At 47.2% G+C, this 21,506-nt stretch overlaps 1 protein-coding gene and 1 pseudogene across 2 annotated transcripts in view; one reads left to right on the forward strand and one right to left on the reverse strand.

Annotated features, from left to right (window-relative positions):
* LOC149470487 (uncharacterized) overlaps nucleotides 1-18,802 on the reverse strand; it is a 139,176-nt gene extending 120,374 nt beyond the window's left edge. The window contains exons 1-2 of one of the 2 annotated variants that reach the window (XM_089663354.1): nucleotides 18,674-18,802; nucleotides 3,873-7,174 (exon numbers count right to left, since the gene is read on the reverse strand). In XM_089663354.1, the coding sequence (XP_089519480.1) occupies nucleotides 5,979-6,857 (879 nt within the window). In that variant the 5' untranslated portion in view covers nucleotides 6,858-7,174; nucleotides 18,674-18,802 and the 3' untranslated portion in view covers nucleotides 3,873-5,978. Of the gene's footprint in view, nucleotides 1-3,872; nucleotides 7,175-18,673 lie in introns of those variants that run through there. The other variant, XR_016308618.1, reaches the window with a different exon arrangement.
* The window catches only part of LOC149470488 (uncharacterized), a 61,652-nt pseudogene that overhangs the window by 14,544 nt on the left and 25,602 nt on the right, over nucleotides 1-21,506 (forward strand).

Here is a 21,506-nt window from a genome sequence, read left to right on the forward strand (position 1 = left end):
ACGCACAATTTTGGCAAGTTTGATATGTTTGGTATCTATATACTTGATGTAAACACAATATTTTACATTTCACCAAACAAATCGTGTCATATATTTTTTATTTATGTATTAAAATGATCTTTAGTGGTTTTTTTTACAGAAAATATGCATTTGATAAACAGATGTGCTAATATCCTGTGAAATAGAAAATGAAAACTACCAACATTATAGTCTCTGCTTTAGAAAATAAAGCATGTTTGTGGGTTTAAAGTAATCTTCTGTTCTAAAATGTGAATTTAATCATGTGCATAAAAAAGCAAAGCCACCATATTACTCAACCAAGTTCCAACTAACCCCATCCAAGAAAATGGATCCCACTTCCCCCACCCAGGTGACTGTTGGAACTCCTTTACCTTGTGTAGATATCTTCTTCTGAGATCCTCATGATCTAATATAAATGTACAACACTCTCTGACACCAGTTTGTAGATTCCACCTTGATCTTCTGAGAGATAGTCAGCCACCATGCAGTTCTGTGACACCACCTTAGGTGATGGAGCCACTTCTGCTATCAGCTCTGCTATACCATCAATGGTGTCATTGGTTATCTGATCCATGACTCCAGTACACCGGTTCATCTTACTTATCTTAGATTACTTAGATTCCCCATCCCGTCTATGAAGGGCTCACTGCATAAAACATCTCCACTCCAGAGAAAATGTTTCTTCTCACTGGAAGGCCAGGGGAGTATTGGGAGAAATTGAAGCTTTCCCTTACAGATATGGGGGAGGGGCAATATAACCTAAAGTACAACTATGGGTGGAATTGAAGGGAAGCCATTTTAGGGTGCTCCTTCTACACAGGAAGTAATATCATCTGGAAGGACTAGTAATCCATTGGACCAATGGGGATTAAACATTCTGCAATACATTGAGACACCATGAAATGTTACTGGCCTGTGATTGGCTCTCCTATTGTTAGTGAAGTGAGACTCCCCTTGTCGGTGTCATTAATGGAAGTTAAGAAACCAAATCTTTCTTCCAAATTCAAAAAGGTGACCCCCTTGGGTAGGTAGCCGTCCTACTATTCCTGATATGAGTTTGTAGTCCCTGTTACTACAGGAAACATGCGGGCGATCATTTACACCTTTTACAGCAGGACAGTAAATATCAGAACACAATTCAAACATCAGACCAACAGCAGGAAGTCTGCTAACTGAATGTGTAATGCAATCTGTCATTAGCATTCCCAGAGTTCCCTCTGCAACATAGTTGTATCAGCTGTTGGTTCTGTCTGTAGATCTGTTATTTTCCCACCTTCTGTAACAGGGTGACAACCCTGATCATTCTGCAGGAACATTACACAGCAGCGTTGTCACCCTGTACAGGGAAGTCTTAGATAGATTATAAGTAAGACACACAACAAGTAAAGCCCAGCTTCAGCTAACACTTCTACAGCAGTTACAGCAACAGGTTCTCTATAAGGTCCAACCCACCATATGAATGACAACTGACAGTTGTGAGCACCCCCAGCAGTGTTATAGGATTTGCCCCAATCCCTCCAACTGCCATTTTTGCCAAAATGCTTGGCCTTTTACAGGAAGTAGAAAAAAAATGATCTACTGGGAAAGTCAACTAAAAATGTTACAAGGGGAGACTCGGAAAAACAAAAACTGCTGTGCTAATGACAGATTGCACCAATTATGTAATTATTATTATTATACAGTATTTATAAAGCGCCAATAGTTTGCTCAGAGCTGTACATTACAAAGGGGAACAGAACATGTGACAGAACAATAACAATACAATGAAAAACATGAGGGGATCGAGGGCCCTGCTCTTTCGAGCTTACAATCTAGGAGGGAGGGGATAGTGGTACAGGAGGAGATAGCTGTGGGGGATGGGGTGGTAGGAAGAGTGGAGGAGGTTAGCGGGGTGTGTGGTAGGCTTCCCTGAAGAGATGGGTTTTCAGGGTGCGCCTAAAGGAGAGGAGAGTAGGTGATAATCTGATGGGTTGGGGCAGGGAGTTCCAGAGGATGGGTGACACCTTGGAGAAGTCCTGGAGGCGGGCATGGGAGGAGGAGACCAGGGAACTAGAGAGAAGGAGGTCTTGTGAGGAGCGGAGTGTGCATGCTGGGCGGTACTTTGATATTAGGTCAGTGATGTAGTACGGGGCAGTATGGAAGACAGCTTTGTACGTCAGTGTTAGGATTTTGAATTTGATCCATTGCGCAATCGGAAGCCAGTGGAGGGTTGGCAAAGGGGGGTGGCAGAGAGGGAGCGGTTGGAAAGGGGAATGAGTCTGGCAGCCGTATTCAGGATCGACTGAAGCGGGGATAGCCAGCGGCGAGGCAGGCCAGTGAGGAGGGAGTTGCAGTAGTCGAGTCGTGATATGATGAGGGAGTGGATGAGCTGTTTAGTGGTTTCTGGAGTTAGGAACGTGCGTATTTTGGCGATGTTGCGGAGGTGGAGTCTGCATGAGTTTGTTAGTGATTGGACTTGGGGCTGGAAAGATAGGTTGGAGTCCAGAATGACACCAAGTACTCTGGCCTGTGGGGCGGGTTTGATAGTGGCGTTGTTGGATGTGATGGAGAAGTCAATGGGGGGTGGTGTCCGGGCTTGGGGGGAAGACAAGAAACTCAGTTTTGGAGAGGTTCAGTTTAAGGAAGTGGAGTGACATCCAGTCTGATATGTCGCTCAGTAGCTTAGTGATTCGGACGGAGACCGAGGGGGTGAGGTGGGGGGTTGAGAGATAGATTTGTGTGTCGTCGGCATAGAGGTGGTAGTTGAAGCCATGAGAGTGTATGAGTTGGCCAAGGGAGGAGGTGTATATGGAGAAGAGCAGGGGCCGAGGACAGAGCCTTGAGGTACCCCAACAGAGAGGGGGAGTGAGGGGGAGGTGGTAGCATTATAGGTAATGCTGAAAGAGCGTTGTGACAGGTAGGATGAGAACCAGGAGAGAGCAGAATCTCTGAGGAGTGTAGTTTTTTGAGGAGGATGGGGTGGTCGACTGTGTTGAAGGCGGCAGAGAGGTCAAGGAGTAGGAGCACTGAATAATGGCCATTAGCTTTGGCGGTTAGCAGGTCGTTGGAGAGTTTGAGTAAGGCAGTTTTGGTGGAGTGTAGGGGATGGAAGCTGGACTGTAGGGGATCGAGGAGGTTGTTGTCATTGAGGTGAGAGCTTAGGCGGGTGTAGATGAGGCGCTCGAGGAGTTTAGATGTAAATGGGAGCAGGGAGATGGGTCTGAGGTTGTTCGGGTCATTGGGATCCAGGGAGGGCTTTTTAAGTATGGGGGTGATGTGTGCATGTTTCAGAGTGGATGGGAAAGTGCTGGAGGAGAGGGAGAGATTAAAGATGTGGGTGAGGGAGCGTAGGATGGAGGGGGAGGAAGGTCGTAGGAGTTGTGAGAGGATAGGGTCGAGGGGGCAGGTGGTGAGGCGGGCATCAGAGAGGATCTTGGAGACTTCCTCGATGGTAGTAAGGTCAAAGGTGCAGAGTTTTGGGGGGGCTTCAGTATGAGGAATGTAGGATGGGGTGGAAGTGGAGGTCAGAGCAGTGGTGGGGCCGTGGGAGAGGGGTGATGAGGGGGTAGTTGAGTGAGGGGGAACGGGGTTGGAGGGAGTTTGAGCAGCGACAAAGTCCCTGCAGGTTATGTCGAGGGGGAGGGGGGATGAGGGGGTAGCTGTGTGAGAGGGGACGGATTGAGAGGGCGTGTGAGTTGTGGCGATGTCCTTGCGAATTGTGTCAATCTTGTTTTTGAAGTGATTGGCAATCTCAAGGGCAGTGAGTGAGGTGTTGGGTGGAGGTGGGGGTGGCGAGAGTAGAGAGTTAAAGGTGGAGAAGAGTCGGCAAGGATTGGAGGAGAGGGCCTTGATGAGGGTCAGGAAGTGGAAGTAGGCTTGTTCGGCTGCGTGGAGGGAGGAGATGTAGGTGTGGAAGGCAGATTTGTAGCGGGTGAAGGCTTGTTGGGATTTGGTTTTGCGCCATAGTCGCTCCAGGGCACGACTGTGTCGTTTGAAGGTTTTGGTGTGATCAGTCTGCCAGGGCTGGAGCAGTCGGGGTCTGACATTGCGTGTGGTTAAAGGCGCTAGTGAGTCAAGGGCTGTTGACAGCGCGTTGTTGTAGGCAGTCATAGCCAAGTCGGGGCAAGACAGGGGGAGGATGCTGCCATGGAGTTGATCAGCTGCAGAGTGGAGGGGGGCAGGGTTAAGGTTGCGTAGGTTACGGCTGGTAGTAGTGTGACATTTGGAGGGGTAGGCGTTGGAGGACGAGGAGATAGAAAAGGTAATCAGGTTGTGGTCAGAGAGAGGGAAGGGGGTGTTAGTGAGGTTGTGGGGAGCGCAGCGGTTGGAGAAGACAAGATCAAGGATATTACCGTTGGAGTGGGTGGTGGATTGTATGCACTGCGCAAGTGCAAAGGAGGAGGTTAAGTGGAGGAGATGGGATGTGTCCGGGTTGTCGAGGTTGACAGGGATGTTGAAATCCCCAAGGATGATGGTGGGTAACTCAGAGGAGAGGAAGAAGGGTAGCCAGGAGGAAAAGTCTACCAGGAAGCGGGATATGGATCCAGGAGGCCGGTATATCACAGCAATCTTCAGGGGGGTTGGGGAGAATAGTCGGATGTAGTGGGCCTCGAAGGAGGAGAAGGATTGGGAGGGGGGGTTTGGGAGGACTCGGAAGGTGCTCTGCGGTGACAGGAGCAGACCAACCCACCACCTTTACGACCGTTAGGCCTGGGTGAGTGGGTCCAGGTGAGACCTCCATAGGAGAGTGCAGCAGGGGAGGTAGTGGCCTGGATCCAGGTTTCTGTGATCGCTAGGAGGTTGAGGGAGCGGGAAATGTAATGATTGATTTTGTCCATGGTAGTGCCAATGTCCTAACATTTCCAGAGACAAGAAGTGCTCTTTGAAAACTTCACCCCAAAGAGAGACCTGTCCTTTCATAGACATGAAATTGAACCGCAATTGGAGGAGTTTCAGTCCCCAGAAGAGGCAGGCATATGACCGCACAGGTAGAACTTTGTAAGTTCAGATCTCTTGCAGTTGTGCTGTGTGAATATTCTAAGGAGATGAGTAATATCTGGACAGAGGAAGAAGACAACAAGAAAATCCATTCTTCACCTGATGGTATCCCTGAGACTTTCAGCAAAACCAAATGGAATACAAGTGGGCAGCTGAACTTAAATGGTACTGTTGAATGCATCCCATAAACAGCAGAAAATCAGTGTTGGAAGCCTTCTGGCCGCTTAGGGAGTTTCTTTTTCACTGACCAGAGACTTCATCTTGGGTGTTCAAGCTACAGACCTACCTGCAAAACTGTCATCTATGAGAGGAGATGAAACATGGAAAGGAAGCATTGATCATGGGAGAGGAGGTGGAACATGTAATGAGAGGTGTGGAGAAGGTGGACTTAGCTGGAACCCTCAACCCTGGCTGATAATATATCAATAGTCAGAAGAACCTGGAATGGACTCTCCCACTGAGGCTTCAGAGGCTTGGTAAGATACAATTGGACCCCATCCTAGTCTCAGGTACTGAGGCAGTGTTGGTCATGTAGTAGCTCAGGATCTGGCAATGAAGAAAACACTTGGGAACACATCTCAGTTGGTGAATGATGAAAATGTAGTACATGTTTAGTCAAAGCTCCTTATAAAATAAAGATGAGAACCAAGAGGGAAACAGTTCAGTCATTGGTGCTTATCTAAAAAAAATGTCAAAAGGTAAAATATTCACAGACCTTCTAGTTGTGTTTCTGATGGACATAATCACTAAACACAATGCACTCAGTCATTACATTCCAGTTTGTTTTTTAGAGTAACATTTTAACTTTTCACTGCTTCTCTAGCTTGTGGGATGACATTGGGGCTGTGAAACTAATGGGACACTGGACACTACTTTAATATCCCTTTTTTTCTTCTGTGCAGCTGAAATGTGTGAATCCTCTGATGATATATTAGCCCAGCATTAACTGTAAAAGCTTTGTCCCATTCAGCATGTCAGCATTAAAATGGCTTCTTTCTAGTGTGAATCCTCTGGTGTGTGACAAGGTTTGACTTCACTGTAAAAGCTTTGCTACATTCTGAACACTGATATGGCTTCTCTCCAGTGTGAATCCTCTGGTGTCTGATAAGATGTGACTTCTCTGTAAAAGCTTTGCCACATACAAGACACTGATGTGGCTTCTCTCCAGTGTGAATCCTCTGGTGTGTGATAAGATTTGACTTCTGTGTAAAAGCTTTGTCACATTCAGAACACTGATATGGTTTCCCCCCAAAGTGAACCCTCTGGTGTTTGATAAGATCTGACTTCTGTGTAAAAGCTTTGTCACATTCTGAACAGTGATATGGCTTCTCTCCAGTGTGAATCCTCTGGTGTGCGATAAGATGTGACTTCTTTGTAAAAGCTTTGTGACATTCAAAACATTGATATGGCTTCCCTCCAGTGTGAACCCTCTGGTGTGTGATAAGGTGTGACTTCTTTGTAAAAACTTTGTCACATTCAGAACACGGATATGGTATCTCTCCAGTGAGAATCCTCTGGTGTATGAGAAGATGTGATTTCTGTGTAAAAGCTGTATTATATTCAGAACACTGATATGGCTTCTCTCTAATGTGAATCATCTGGTGTTTAATAAGACTTGAATTCTGTGTAAAAGCTTTATCACATTCAGAACACAGATATGGTTTCTCTCCAGTGTGAACCCTCTGGTGTCTGATAAGTTGTGACTTCCTTGTAAAAGCTTTGTCACATTCAGAACACTGATGTGGCTTCCCTCCAGTGTGAATCCTCTGGTGTGTGATAAGATATGACTTCTGTGTAAACTCTTTGCCACATTCAGAACATTGATATGACTTCTCTCCAGTGATATGTTTTGCCTCCATTGTAAAACGTTCAAACAAGAAATTGTTTGAAATGATTTATCTTATGTATACTTGGGTTGGACTTTATTGTAAAGCCATTGTCACTTCCAGAACACTGAAATGACTTCTCTCTTGTCCTCTGAGGCTGGATCAATGTTGAAGAGGATCCAAAACCTTTATGACTTTTAGAACGTGGATATGACTTGTGTCCTGTGTGAATCCTCCAGTGAGCTGCAATAGACTTTCAGTCAATTAGGACAACCATATGTCTTGTTTCCATGTGACTTAGTTGTATTTAGGAAGACCAACATGACCGAAAACTTGGTTCATCCATCCACCTGCATAAAATATAAATAAATATCAGAATTCTATATAAAGGACTAAATAAAGGTTCTGTTAATTATTAAAAATGTATCTTATGCATAGAAAGCATATGTACAGCAATATATCATTTTTTAATCAAATATATTTTATCAAGAAAGTTTCTAAGTGCGCACAGTATTCCCAACATTCAGCCCAGACAATGGAGTCATACATTCTCACGTATAGGCAGTTGTGGCACTGTTACAGATCATACAGAACAATAACTTGCTTTGTCTATGGTGTCACTTTTACGTTTTATAAACAAATGAACAGAGAAAAGAAGAAACAACCTAGAACAATTCAGCTGTACACGGCAAGTAACCCCCCCCCAGTACATACATAGATAGCAGACACCAATCAATGAGGCCCGTGTCTACCCCAAGTATTGGTCTGTAAAGTAGTTACCATTTAGTAGGATGGAACTGGCTCGGTCCTTTTTTTTGCGGCTAAAAAAGTTAAACCTGTAAAGGTCTCTGAAGAATTACCTGGGGGGAGCAAGACCCAAAATATCCAGCCAGATCTGCCAGAGAGACATACAGTATCTCACAGAAGTGAGTCCACCCCTCACATTTTTGTAAATATTTGATTCTCTCTTTTCATGTGACAACACTGAAGAAATTACACTTTGTTACAATGTGACGTAGTCAGTGTACAGCTTGTATAACATGGAAATTTGCTGTCCCCTCAAAATAACTCAACACACCGCCATTAATGTCTAAATCGAAGGCAACAAAAGTGAGTCCACCCCTAAGAGAAAATGTCCAAATTTGGGCCCAAAGTGTCAATATTTTGTGTGGCCGCCTTTGTTTTCCAGCACTGCCTTAACCCTCTTGGGCATGGAGTTCACTAGAGCTTCACAGGTTGCTACTGGAGTCCTCTTCCACTCCTCCATGATATCATGCAACTGGTGGATGTTAGAGACCTTGCGTTCCTCCACCTTCCATTTGAGGATGCCCCACAGATGCTCAATAGGGTTTAGGTCTGGAGACATGCTTGGCCAGTCCATCACCTTTCCCCTCAGCTTCTTTAGCAAGGCAATGGTGGTCTTGGAGGTGTGTTTGGGGTCGTTATCATGTTGGAATACTGCCCTGCAGCCCAGTCTCCAAAGGGAGGGGATCATGCTCTGCTTCAGTATGTCACAGTACATGTTGGCATTCATGGTTCTCTCAATGAACTGTAGCCCCCCAGTGCCGGCAGCACTCATGCAGCCTCAGACCATGACACTCCCACCACCATGCTTGACTGTAGGCAAGACACACTTGTCTTTGTACTCCTCATTTGGTTGCCGCCACACACGCTTGACACCATCTGAACCAAATCAGTTTACATTGGTGTCATCAGACCACAGGACATGGTTCCAGTAATCCATGTCCTTAGTCTGCTTCTCTCCAGCAAACTGCAGGCTTTCTTGTGCATTATCTTTAGAAGAGGCTTTCTTCTGGGATGACAGCCATGCAGATCAATTTGATGCAGTGTGAGGCAGTTGGTCTGAGCAGTGACAGCCTGACACCCCCACCCCGTCAACCTCTGCAGCAATGCTGGCAGCACTCATACATCTATTTCCCCAAGACAACCCCTGGATATGACGCTGAGCACGTGCACTTAACTTCTGTGGTCAACCATGGCGTGGCCTGTTCTGAGTGGAACCTGTCCTGTTAAACTGCTGTATGGTCTTGGCCTCCGTAATGCAGCTCAGTTTCAGGGTCTCGGCAATCTTATAGCCTAGGCCATCTTTATGTGGAGCAGCAATTCTTTTTTTTTTCAGATCCTCAAAGAGTTCTTTGCCATGAGGTGCCATGTTGAACTTCCAGTGACCAGTATGAGAGAGAGAGAGCGATAACACCAAATGTAACTCACCTGCTCCCCATTCACACCTGTAGACCTTGTAACACTAACAAGTCACATGACACCGGGGAGGGAAAATGGCTAATTGGGCCCAATTTGGACCTTGTCACTTAGGGGTGGACTCACTTTTGTTGCCAGCGGTTTAGACATTAATGGCGGTGTGTTGAGTTATTTTGAGGGGACAGCAAATTTACATTTTATACAAGCTGTAAACTCACTACGTCACATTATAGCTAAGGGTCATTGTTGTTGTCACATGAAAAGTGAGAATCAAATATTTACAAAAATGTCAGGGGGACTCACTTCTGTGAGATACTGTACATCCCCTGGGGGAATTACGATGTCGGTAAGTTAGTTTTTCATGTATTAATGTGGAGTTCACCTGCTCAGTCCACTGTGGTCTGGTGGGAGTATGAGGTGATACCCAGAATTGTGCTATTAGTTTATGGGCAATCAGGGGTGGACTGACAACTCATGGGGCCCCCGGGCAATAGGGGATCATGGGGCCCCTGTGTCCTTGCCCAAACTCAAAAAAGTCTATGAAAAAGGTACCAGGGGCATCTCATGGGGCCCCTACTGACCCTGGGCCCACGGGCAGTGCCCAAGTTTCCAAATGGTCAGTCCACCCCTGTGGGAAATATACAGCAGCCTCACTATTGCTATATGACTTGGAGGTGTAAATAATTATTGTCAATTTATATTAGAATAGGTAGGCACTACATACAACCTTTAGATGATATAATTGTACAATTGGTAGGGACTATTAATTCTTAAAGTCCCTGTGTGCAACCCTCCAATTGTGCATAAATAACCATATATGCAAAAATGATGTTCTCATAACAAATTTCAGGACAGTGGTGTATAAATGACATAAAAATTAAAATATAAAAAATATAAGTCCATAAATTAAGTTCAAAGTGACACTCCTTGTGGCTTCTTTAGCCTGTGACCCAAACCGGACAGGAAAAAAGATTGTGACTGTAATCTTCACCGTGTGCCAACAGGAGTAATGAATACAGATTGCTCACTCACCAGATCCTTTGACCCCAATCAAGGTGGTCAGATGTGCTTTTGGTCATATAGGAGACCATCCTAATTAAGGACAGCTTCACAGTATTTAACCAGTTCCCAATGCCACTATAGCCGAAGGAATGGCTACAGCACGGTTGTGTAAACCTGGGACTATGTCCATGGACATCATTCCAGGACACGCCCCCTGCACGCCCCCAGCAGCGTGGATCCGGCCCCTCTGGTGATTGCGGTGTCCTACAGACACAGATGATCACGGGGTATGGTAAACGGCCAATCACAGTGGCCTTTTACCACATTATCAGCTGTGTCCAATGACACAGTTATCACCGGGTAAATACAGCGCGTGGAAAGTACTGCCGAAAACCGGCAATTGTCAGATGATGATCAGTGCCGCCTGTAGCAATCGTGCACACCGAGATGGACGCGGTCTTCCATCTTGTTAAGAATCTTCCATGCTGTATCATCTCTCACTCCCCAAATCAGCTTCCCCCTCTGATTTCCCCCCTCCCTAAGGAATGTGGTCGGTGTGTGTTTGCAGAGATCACAGGCAACAGACTCATTGGGAGGGTGTCATGGCTATAAACCTCACTAGCTAGGTGCCCCTCTGTCTACAAAACCCTTGCTAGAGGAGGGCTTGTAGAGTCATAAACCAAGTCCTTCACTGAGTTCAAAGACATTCCAGATAAGTCATAAACTAGACACCACATTCAACATCCATTTTCCCCTATGATTACATATCTTGGATTATGAAAGACTTACACAAACATGAAGCACATATTCGGATGGCTCACGTCAAGACAAATCACCTGTTATTTTACACCCCCTAGCTGGCATACACAGGAGAGCAGAAAATTATATCTCCTCAACCAATCAAGCGGTTATCTCATATTTCATATGTAGACGTTCAGCCGGTGATTCTGAGTATTAATCTAATAGTAGCAAGGCTGCTAAATGCACCGAGAATAAGTTATGAACCATGACATCAAATGTGAGGATTTTTGGTCATAGCTTGGGTCTCCACCTACAACTCCCTCCCCAAATGAGGCGATTGGTTTACTGCTCCAGGGAGACACCCTGTGGAGTTGCTAGAAAAAGCTAAGCAGAGTTGAAAGAAGTTGAAGAATCTCCCTGTTTTAACATCGGAACTGACAGTGGGAGATAAGAAATCCTTTTGCTCTGAAACCTGATCTGCTTAAACCCAGGACGTGTGGCAAGTACTTTACCCCTCTAAACTTCTCTCTGTTATCTCTTTGCTGTGCTGTTGATCTCTGTGTGTATATATATATATATATATATATATATAGGTTACATCTTTTTCTGTAAATATTTTTATTGCACCCTTTTGACGTTTTAGTAATAAATCTTACTTTCTGAAAGTGTTGAACTGTTTCTAAAGTCCTTTAATGCAAACTATGAATTCCTGCCTCTGAAGAACGCTACTGTGTGGGTGTTTTAAACTTCGGTATACCTCTGCCTGCAGTGACAGTGGTATACCGACGATTATTCAAACATCATAGTGTTATTGCTGATATTGCTGAGTTTACTCTTTCTCTGTACAAAAAGGAGGTGGTGGGGTGTGAAGGGTTAATTGCGTAACTAACCTGACCCAGTAACAATTGCTCCCAGGCTGCAGATACAGATTGTGGTCCATTAGCTGGAAAATCTTTGTGCAGAGTGCAGCTGGGTGTGTGTGATGGGAGTGACTTTTGGGGATGGGGGGACCCCTGTGTCAGCTCATGTTCCCTTCATTATGTTTACCCACCCTGTGCCTGTTAAGGGGTACAGGGTGTGAATGTGAATGTCATAGTATTGTGTATTGGTGTGGACATTGTTCCTTGTTCTCTGCCATGTGGTTGTCCATTGTTTTCTGCCACGTGCTGCATCCCATTGTTCTGTGTCTTGGTTGGGTGGGGGGGTGTTTCATGTAGCCCTTCCCACTGATGGGGCGGGCTGATGATGTGTTTCCTGTTCCTGGTTGTGTTTCCCCTCCCTGTGTATATATCTTGTGTTTGTGTAAAAATAAAGGAGTTGACTTCCTGTCTTAAGAAGAGTTTGGTGCTGTCTATTTCCTGCATGATCAGCGGGTGGTGTCCGGGGATTTGTGTTCGGACAGGGAAGCTGCAGTATAACGGAAGTACCCAAGTGCGGTCTGGGTCCGGTTCCGTTACATTGGTGGCAAGCGGTGGGATTGTACTTCCAAGCTGTGAACACATCCAAACCACCACCGGGATCCAAGATCAGGAAAGTAGACGTCGGTCACCCCAGTGGAGATATGGACCTGGCATCAGAGTTCCCGGGGCTGCTGCAGACTGTTCTTGCAACATACCCCAGGACTGTGTCTACGGATCAGTACCTGGAGCTCAGGCAGCAGATTTGGGAGGTGCTTTGGAGAGGAGCCCTCCAGGCTGCTGGTATGGAGAAAGGCAAGTGCTGTCAAACCCCAGGGGAATGGGCCAGGGACCGTTGGAAATTACAGATGCCATTCCTGGGAGAGTGACCCCAGGAGCAATGGGTGACTGAATTGGACAGGCTGGTCAGGCAGGAGATACAACTGGATAACAGATATTGGGCTCTGCAATGGTACGCAGAGCAGGAATATTTAGGGGTCTTGACAGTGCTCTACTGAGGGACATGAGTTTGGTGGCCCTGGATTGCTATGGGAGAGCCTTACAGATCATTTTGTGTTTGGTGATGAAGGAGAACCTACCCTGGAGGAGTTGCGAGAAGGAAGAGAAGCTATGTTTGGTCTCACAGGGGTCTCAGAGCTTGAACCAGATCTGGAATACCTGCTGAAGAAAGAACTGCATCTGGAAAGGGCATACAGGCCACTGCTAAAACATGTTCGGCAGCATGCCCAAGAATCGACAGTGGAAAATCAAGAGACTGGGGATTTGATAGACTTTTCTGCTGAAGAGGAACCAGCAGAAAAGCTGGCAACAGAGCCAAACATTTCTGACCTCTGTCCACAAAAATCAGCACCGCAGGAGCTACAGGAAGAGGATGCAATCAGTGCCTTACTGCAATAGCTTGAGCTGATGTCCGTGGATGGGACTTCGGTCTCCACTGACACAACCCCAGAAAAGGGTCTGGCATTAGGACAAGAGGATGTCAGCCTTCCTTTGTGAACACAGAAGATGTCCATCAAGTCAAAGTGGATGAGACTACAGTCGCCACCTGATACCCCAGGGATGCTGAGCAGTCGCCCCAGATCCCCCACAGCATGATGGAGTCGGCTCAGCCACCCTGTCTTCTCCCCAGCATCTGAGAGGACTTCAGGGAGAAGGACCAGTCCGTGCTTCTCCCCAGCGGTGGGTATATTCTACGGGAGAGGCAGAGGTTGGCTGGGTGAGTAATGCTTGGTGTGTGACAATTTTTTTGGGGTACTGTGTGGGTGCTGGCATTGTGGGACTGGAAGTACAGACTAACTTCGGAGTCCACCCAAGGGGAGATATTTGATGGGAGTGACTTTTGGGGGTGGGGGGACCCTGGTCAGCTCATGTTCCCTTAATTATGTTTAACCCACCCTGTGCCTGTTAAGGGGTACAGGGTGTGAATGTGAATGTCATGGTATTGTGTATTGGTGTGGGGATTGTTCACAGCCACGTGGTTGTCCATTGTTCTCTGCCATGTGCTACATCCCATTGTTTTGTGTCTTGGTTGGGTAGGGGGGCGATTCCTGTAGCCCTTCCCACTGATGGGGCGGGCTGATGATGTGTTTCCTGTTCCTGGTTGTGTTTCCCCGCCCTGTGTATATATCTTATGTTTGTGTAAAAATAAAGGAGTTGACTTTCTGTCTTAAGAAGAGTCGGGTGCTGTCTATTTCCTGCAGGATCAGCAGGTGGTGTCCGGGGATTTGTGTTCGGACAGGGAAGCTGCAGTACAACGGAAATACCCAAGTGCGGTCTGGGTCCGGTTCCGTTACAGTGTGACATTGTTACGCACGTGACAACGCGGTTTTAGATTGGCTAGTCCTTCGGTCATGAGTTTGGTGAGAAGGGCTGGGGTCCAACACCACGATTGTCACACCGCCCACCTGTGCCTCCCACCTGTGCCCATCATTGCCACCCACCTGTGCCCATCAGTGCCACTCTGCAGTGCCACCCACCTGTACCCTGCAGTGCCACCCACCTGTGCTGCCTATCAGTGCCTCCTATCAGTGCTCTTCAGTCCTGCCTATCCGTGCCACCTCATCAGTGCTGCCTATCAGTGCAGCATCATCAACGCACATCAGTGAAGGAGAAAAATTACCTGTTTGTAAAATGTTATTATAGATATAAAGAAAAACTTTTATTTTTCAAATATTTTGCTCTTTTTTTATTTATAGCTCAAAAAATAAAAACACCCAGCGGCAAAGAAATATTTTTATAATTCATAAATAATTATTGTGATACAAATCCCAAGATGCACTTCTCCAGATCCTGAGGAAGAGAAATCATGAATAGCGATGATATAATATTGGTAATATCTTTCCAGTATCAGAATAATTCTGGAAATCTCCAAAATGTGTATCAAATCCCCTACATCACCGCTACATTTGGGGCATAAGGGGGAATCCCTCCTGTCCCAACTGAACAACTGAGCTGGGGTCCTGTAAGTTCTATGTAAAAGAAATAACTGAGATAGTTTCTGTGAAGAGGACAGGGAGATGAGAGGTACGGAGGTCCAAATCTCCTCCCACTTCCTCTATGTCTATTTCCCATTTCCTTCTACATGGTAATTGGGCAGAGTCTTGGGTAAGAATGAAAAGACTGGAGTATATACCAGAGATCATGCCTTTCCTACTCGTACCATCCATCAATCCCTGGATCAGTCATGGCTCCTCAAGAACAAAAGTGGAGAGAGAAGCTTGAGCTTGAAGCACATGGTGCAGTTGTAGATATGTAAAAAATGGACCCCTTGGTATGTTAACCACTTCAAGTCCGGACACTTTCACCCCCCTCCTGCCCTGGCCAATTCTCAGCTTTCAGCGCTGTCACACTTTGAATGACAATTATTCAGTCTTTGAACATTGAACCCAAATGAACCCAAAACAGGATCTGCTATATCTCCTGAGTATGGGGATATCACCTGTGTGAGACTTTTCACAGTCTAGATGCATAGAGGGGTCCAAAATTTAAGGAACACATTTGGGTTTTCAAGGAGCATAAATTACAAATCTACACTAATTTCATGACTACCAATCACATATTTGGCTGCCCAGAGCACCAGGACAGTGGAAACTCTCACAAAATGTCACCATTTTGGAAAGCAAAAACCCCAATGTATTTTCTGAAGTGAATAGTAAGTTTATTTGGTCATTTTTCACCAAACGTTTTTTTGAAAATGCAGGAAAGAAAAGGAGAATATTTATTTTTACACAAAGTTCTCAATTAATATGATATTTCTAACAAACCTTCTAGGCGTACTTAGAAATATACTCCACAACACATTCTGCTACTCCTTTAGAGTATGGGGACACCACATGTGAGACTTTTTAACAGCCTAGCCACATAGGGGGACCAAAATCAAAAGAGCACAGTCAGGCTTTCAGAGGGCATAAATTACACACCAAATTTTTAGACGACATATCACATTTTTGAAGGCCCTGGGAAACCACGACAATGGAAACACCCACAAAATTATCCCATTTTGGCATGGTGAGTCTTTTGAAGACTTATGTTGGCCTCCATGAGTGCTCAGAGAATATAGCTTAGTGCATCATTACCTATAGTAGTCCCCAAATGTCAGGACGGTACAAATCCCTCCCACACTAACTAGTATGGGGGTGATCGGGGACACTGTAACCGGTGTGGGGGTGATCGGGGACACCGTAACTTGTGTGGCGGTGATTGGGGACACCGTAACCGATGTGGAGTTGATCGGGGACGCCGTAACCGGTGTGGAGGTAATCGGGGACGCCGTAACCGGTGTGGAGGTGATCGGGGACGCCGTAACCGGTGTGGAGGTGATCGGGGACGCCGTAACCGGTGTGGAGGTGATCGGGGACGCCGTAACCGGTGTGGGGGTGATCGGGGATGCCGTAACCGGTGTGGGGGTGATCGGGGACACTGTAAGCGGTGTGGGGGTGATCAGGGACACTGTAACTGGTGTGGGGGTGATCGGGGACACTGTAACAGGTGTGAAGGTGATCGGGGACACTGTAACAGGTGTGGAGGTGATTGGGGACACTGTAACCCGTGTGGGGGTGATCGGGGACGCTGTAACCGGTGTGGAGGTGATCAGGGAGGCTGTAACCGGTGTGGGGGTGATCGGGGACGCTGTAACCGGTGTGGGGGTGATCGGGGACGCTGTAACCGGTGTGGGGGTGATCGGGGACACTGTAACCCATGTGGGGATGATCGGGGACACTGTAACCGGTGTGGGGGTGATCGGGGACACTGTAACCAGTGTGGAGGTGATCGGGGACACTGTAACCAGTGTGGAGGTGATCGGGGACACTGTAACCAGTGTGGAGGTGATCGGGGACACTGTAACCAGTGTGGAGGTGATCGGGGACACTAGATTTGCTTTCCAGCTGCAACATCATAGGAATCACAGAGCTAGACAACTCTCTGTCCTTCAGAACTTGGCTCTCAATAGCCATGCTGTCACAGGCAGAGGTGATAAACAGGGAATGACAGTGATCGGTATGTAGAGGAGAGGAGTACGGATGTATGACAGTGATGGGTACATACAGGAGAGGAGTGTGGGGGGTATGACAGTGATTGGTATGTACAGGAGAGGAGTATGGAGGTATGACAGTGATGGGTACGTACAGGAGAGGAGTACGGAGGTATGACAGTGATCGGTATGTACAGGAGAGGAGTATGGAGGTATGACAGCGATGGGTATGTACAGGAGAGGAGTGTGGGGGGTATGACAGTGATCGGTATGTACAGGAGAGGAGTACGGAGGTGTGACAGTGATCGGTATGTACAGGAGAGGAGTACGGAGGTGTGACAGTGATCGGTACATACAGGAGAGGAGTACGGAGGTGTGACAGTGATCGGTACGTACAGGGGAGGAGTACGGAGGTGTGACAGTGATGGGTACGTACAGGGGAGGAGTACGGAGGTGTGACAGTGATGGGTACGTACAGGAGAGGAGTACGGAGGTGTGACAGTGATGGGTACGTACAGGAGAGGAGTGTGGAGGTATGACAGTGATGGGTACGTACAGGAGAGGAGTACGGAGGTATGACAGTGATGGGTACGTACAGGAGAGGAGTACGGAGGTATGAAAGTGATGGGTATGTACAGGAGAGGAGTACGGAGGTATGACAGTGATGGGTATGTACAGGAGAGGAGTACGGAGGTATGACAGTGATGGGTATGTACAGGTGAGGAGTACGGAGGTATGACAGTGATGGGTATGTACAGGAGAGGAGTACGGAGGTATGACAGTGATGGGTATGTACAGGAGAGGAGTACGGATGTATGACAGTGATGGGTATGTACAGGTGAGGAGTACGGAGGGTATGACAGTGATGGGTATTTACAGTTGAGGAGTTACGGAGGTATGACAGTGATGGGTATGTACAGGAGAGGAGTACGGAAGTATGACAGTGATGGGTATGTACAGGAGAGGAGTACGGAGGTATGACAGTGATGGGTATGTACAGGAGAGGAGTACGGAGGTATGACAGTGATGGGTATGTACAGGAGAGGAGTGTGGAGGTATGACAGTGATGGGTATGTACAGGAGAGAAGTACGGAGGTATGACAGTGATGGGTATGTACAGGAGAGGAGTACGGAGGTATGACAGTGATCGGTATGTACAGGAGAGGAGTACGGAGGTATGACAGTGATGGGTACGTACAGGAGAGGAGTACGGAGGTATGACAGTGATCGGTATGTACAGGAGAGGAGTACGGAGGTATGACAGTGATCGGTATGTACAGGAGAGGAGTACGGAGGTCTGACCGTTCCCAGGGAGGAGTATCTCAGGAAGGGTCTATACTCCACCATAACTCTGGTTCTCGGAGTGTCAGGTCCCAGCGGGTTCTCCTGGTGTCTCTCCTGTTATTCTGTCTCGGACACATCAGAGGAACATGGTGGGAGATCGGCCTGAATGTCCTTCCTGGGAGGGAATACCGGAGCCATTCTGAGGCCCATTTAATGGCCGGCAATGAGGAGGAAACCAACACTGAGAAGTAGATGCTGAGATATATATAGCACGGGGCAGCACAGTGGCTGAGTGGTTAGCACTTCCACCTGGCAGTACTCGGGTTGTTGGTTCAAATCCCAACCATGGCACCACCTGCCTGGAGTTTGCATGTTCTCCCTGTGCCTGCGCGGGTTTCCTCCGGGTACTCCTGTTTCCTCCCACACTACAAAGACATGCTGGGAAATGAGTTCACTCCTTTCTAAGTTGTCCCTAGTATGTGTATGTATGAATGTGAGTTAGGGCCCTTAGATTGTACGCTCCTCGGGGGCGGGGACTGATGGGAACGTACAATATAGATGTAAACTGACGGCGCTATATAAGTACCTGGAATAAATAATAATAATACACCCAGATCATCGATGACGAGGAGGAAGGTTCGGTCACAGATGATTGGTCCATCTATAGCAGGGACAGGAGCCGGGACCAGGAATAGGAGATCCACCTGACTTACCCGTGTGCTCTGACATGGAGAAGATCCCATGCTGGCCCTATGGTGGCCGTGTGTTCAGGATGGAGACCGACAATCACAGGACCTTCTAGAAGCCAATCTAAAATGGCTGACAGGAGGAAAGTGTTCCCGGGACAGGAAGTGAGACAGACAGGAAGTGACTCCGGATAGGAAGTGACTCCAGACAGATTTATACAGAGGCTGCAGTATGGAGAGCAGACAGTAGATGGTGCTGGTCCAAAAAAAGCTGAATAGAATAAAACAGGGAAAAACCTGAAAAACAAAAGATGATGGCGGCTCGTAAACTTCTAGGATGAATGAAACACAGTTTTCAAAATACAGTGCAGTGGAGTAGATATTCGTCCTCCATTTTATTGTAGCCCGCACTTTTCTCCTCTGGCGGCCATTTTCCTTTGGTCTTTTATCTATGTTTGTACATTTATCACATTACAGTGCAGTGGATTAGATCTCCCTCCTCCATTTTTTTGTAGCCCGCCTGTCCCTCCTCCGGCGGCCATTTTCCCTTAGTCTGATATGAATGCTGGCACATTTTGTCCCCTGATATTAGACATTAGCCGGGTGATTGTATACACACAGCGGGCAGATCTCAATCAATGTCACCCACTAGTCTATACTGTCACGGGGTTGGCCAGCCAATAGGCTTGTGTGGTGAATCGTTCTGCCCTTCGCAGGTCCACTCGATTGCGGCGGTAAAGACTGCCTTCTACATCCACAAGATATGATCGAGGAGCAACCCTCTGAACACAGGAACCCAGTCTCCAGCGAGCGGCCCTGTCACCTGGAAGCGGCTTCATACGGATTGGCTCTCCAATGCTTAGTTCAGGTAAGTCTTTAGCAGACACATCGTATGACAGTTTGGCAATCTGTTTCCTCCGCTGCAGTTTCGCCGGGACACCTGTAACCACACAAGGATCAAGTAATTTGTTGGCCACAGACAATGAAGTCTTCAGTCTCCTAGACATCAAGCGCTGTGCAGGACTACTGTCCATGCCTTCAGATGGGGTGTTCCTCCAATGTAGAATGGCCTTCCATGGATCAGTACCATCAAACTTGGCCTTCTTACAATGTGGGGGAGGTAGGTGATCTGTGTGGGGGAGGTAGGTGATCTGTGTGGGGGAGGTAGGTGATCTGTGTGGGGGGAGGTAGGTGATCTGTGTGTGGGGGAGGTAGGTGATCTGTGTGGGGGAGGTAGGTGATCTGTGTGGGGGGGAGGTAGGTGATCTGTGTGGGGGGGAGGTAGGTGATCTGTGTGGGGGGAGGTAGGTGATCTGTGTGGGGGGAGGTAGGTGATCTGTGTGGGGGAGGTAGGTGATCTGTGTGGGGGGAGGTAGGTGATCGGTGTGGGGGGAGGTAGGTGATCGGTGTGGGGGGAGGTAGGTGATCTGTGTGGGGGAGGTAGGTGATCTGTGTGGGGGGGAGGTAGGTGATCTGTGTGGGGAGGTAGGCCCATCACTGCTGTCTATAACTTCAGTGGTGTGTGTCTCTTCCTCATATGCGGATGTGTTCTCCACGTTGTGTCATTTGCCTATTGATGGCCGTCGTTTACTTGACAAACAAACGTTAGTAAAATGGTTTGTTCTTCCACAAGACTTCCAAGACTCCCCATAGGCTGGACACGGCTCTTTAATTCTTTCATGCACAGTCCCACAGTATCTGCAAGCTGTAGGGTTGGCAGTATTTGTGCTCATCAGGCGGCGTTGCTGCACTTTGTTCCTGTTGCCATGCTGCATTGCAATGTTTATGCTGTCGGTCTGCTGTCTGTCCTGTTCCATAACTTTCAGACGTCTGTCAGTGAGCTCTGCTGTACGGCACGTCTCAATGGCTGTGTGTAGAGTGAAGTCATGTTCTCTTAGGAGGCGCCTGCGTGTGCTCTCTCGCTAGCTATACCAACAACAATTGTGTCCCTTATCAATTGGTCTCTGAGTGCCATATTCACAAGTTGCTGCCTTTTCTCTCCAGTGTGTAACAAAGTGATCCAAAGATTGTCCCTCTTCTTGTTTGCAGCATCCAAACACATCCCTTTCATAAATGACATTTGTAGCAGGTATGAGATCATCTTCCAGTACATTTACAATGGCTGTAACATTGTGTTGCTGATCTGCTGTGAGGGTCACATGGTGTTTATACACATGCCTGCATTCACTGCCCATGACTCTTCTCAGAGTTGCTGCCGGCACTCCTGCACATTTCTCATTCCAGCCTGTAGCCAGACAATAATCTTCACATTCAGCTCTGAAAGATTCCCAATTGCTGCTCCAATCCCCAGTCATTGTCATCCCCTCTGGGGGAGGTATGCCATTCATGGCAGCCATATTGTCAGGAAGCCTCTGAGCTATCAAATCTCAGACAATCCTCAGTCTCAGGCTGTAGTTCACAAACCTGTGTTTCCCAAAGCTGCTGCGCTCCAAACAAGAGGCTCAGTCCTGATTCCAGTCACTTCTGACACCATGTTTCATGTACAGGAATGAAGACAACACAAGCTGCTGGTGTGAGGAATCATGTTGTACAACAGAACTGCATCCAGGTCAGCATAGAACAGGAAGCAGGAAGTAGAAGGCCATGCAATATTCCCGGATACAAGTCGGGTCACAGTATTTGTACAATGACTCTATAACAGTTTCCATCTTGTTGTATCATGAATGTAGTATGGAAGATGAGTCCTATGTACTAGGAATGGTCATTGGAAGGACAGAATAGGAGCCACATGATTGGCTGGCCAACCCCGTGACAGTATAGACTAGTGGGTGACATTGATTGAGATCTGCCCGCTGTGTGTATACAATCACCCGGCTAATGTCTAATATCAGGGGACAAA

The sequence above is a fragment of the Staurois parvus genome, unplaced genomic scaffold (assembly GCF_062004578.1).
Source record: "Staurois parvus isolate SC_StPar_1 unplaced genomic scaffold, SC_StPar_1.0 ptg000042l, whole genome shotgun sequence".
NCBI lineage: Eukaryota > Metazoa > Chordata > Amphibia > Anura > Ranidae > Staurois > Staurois parvus.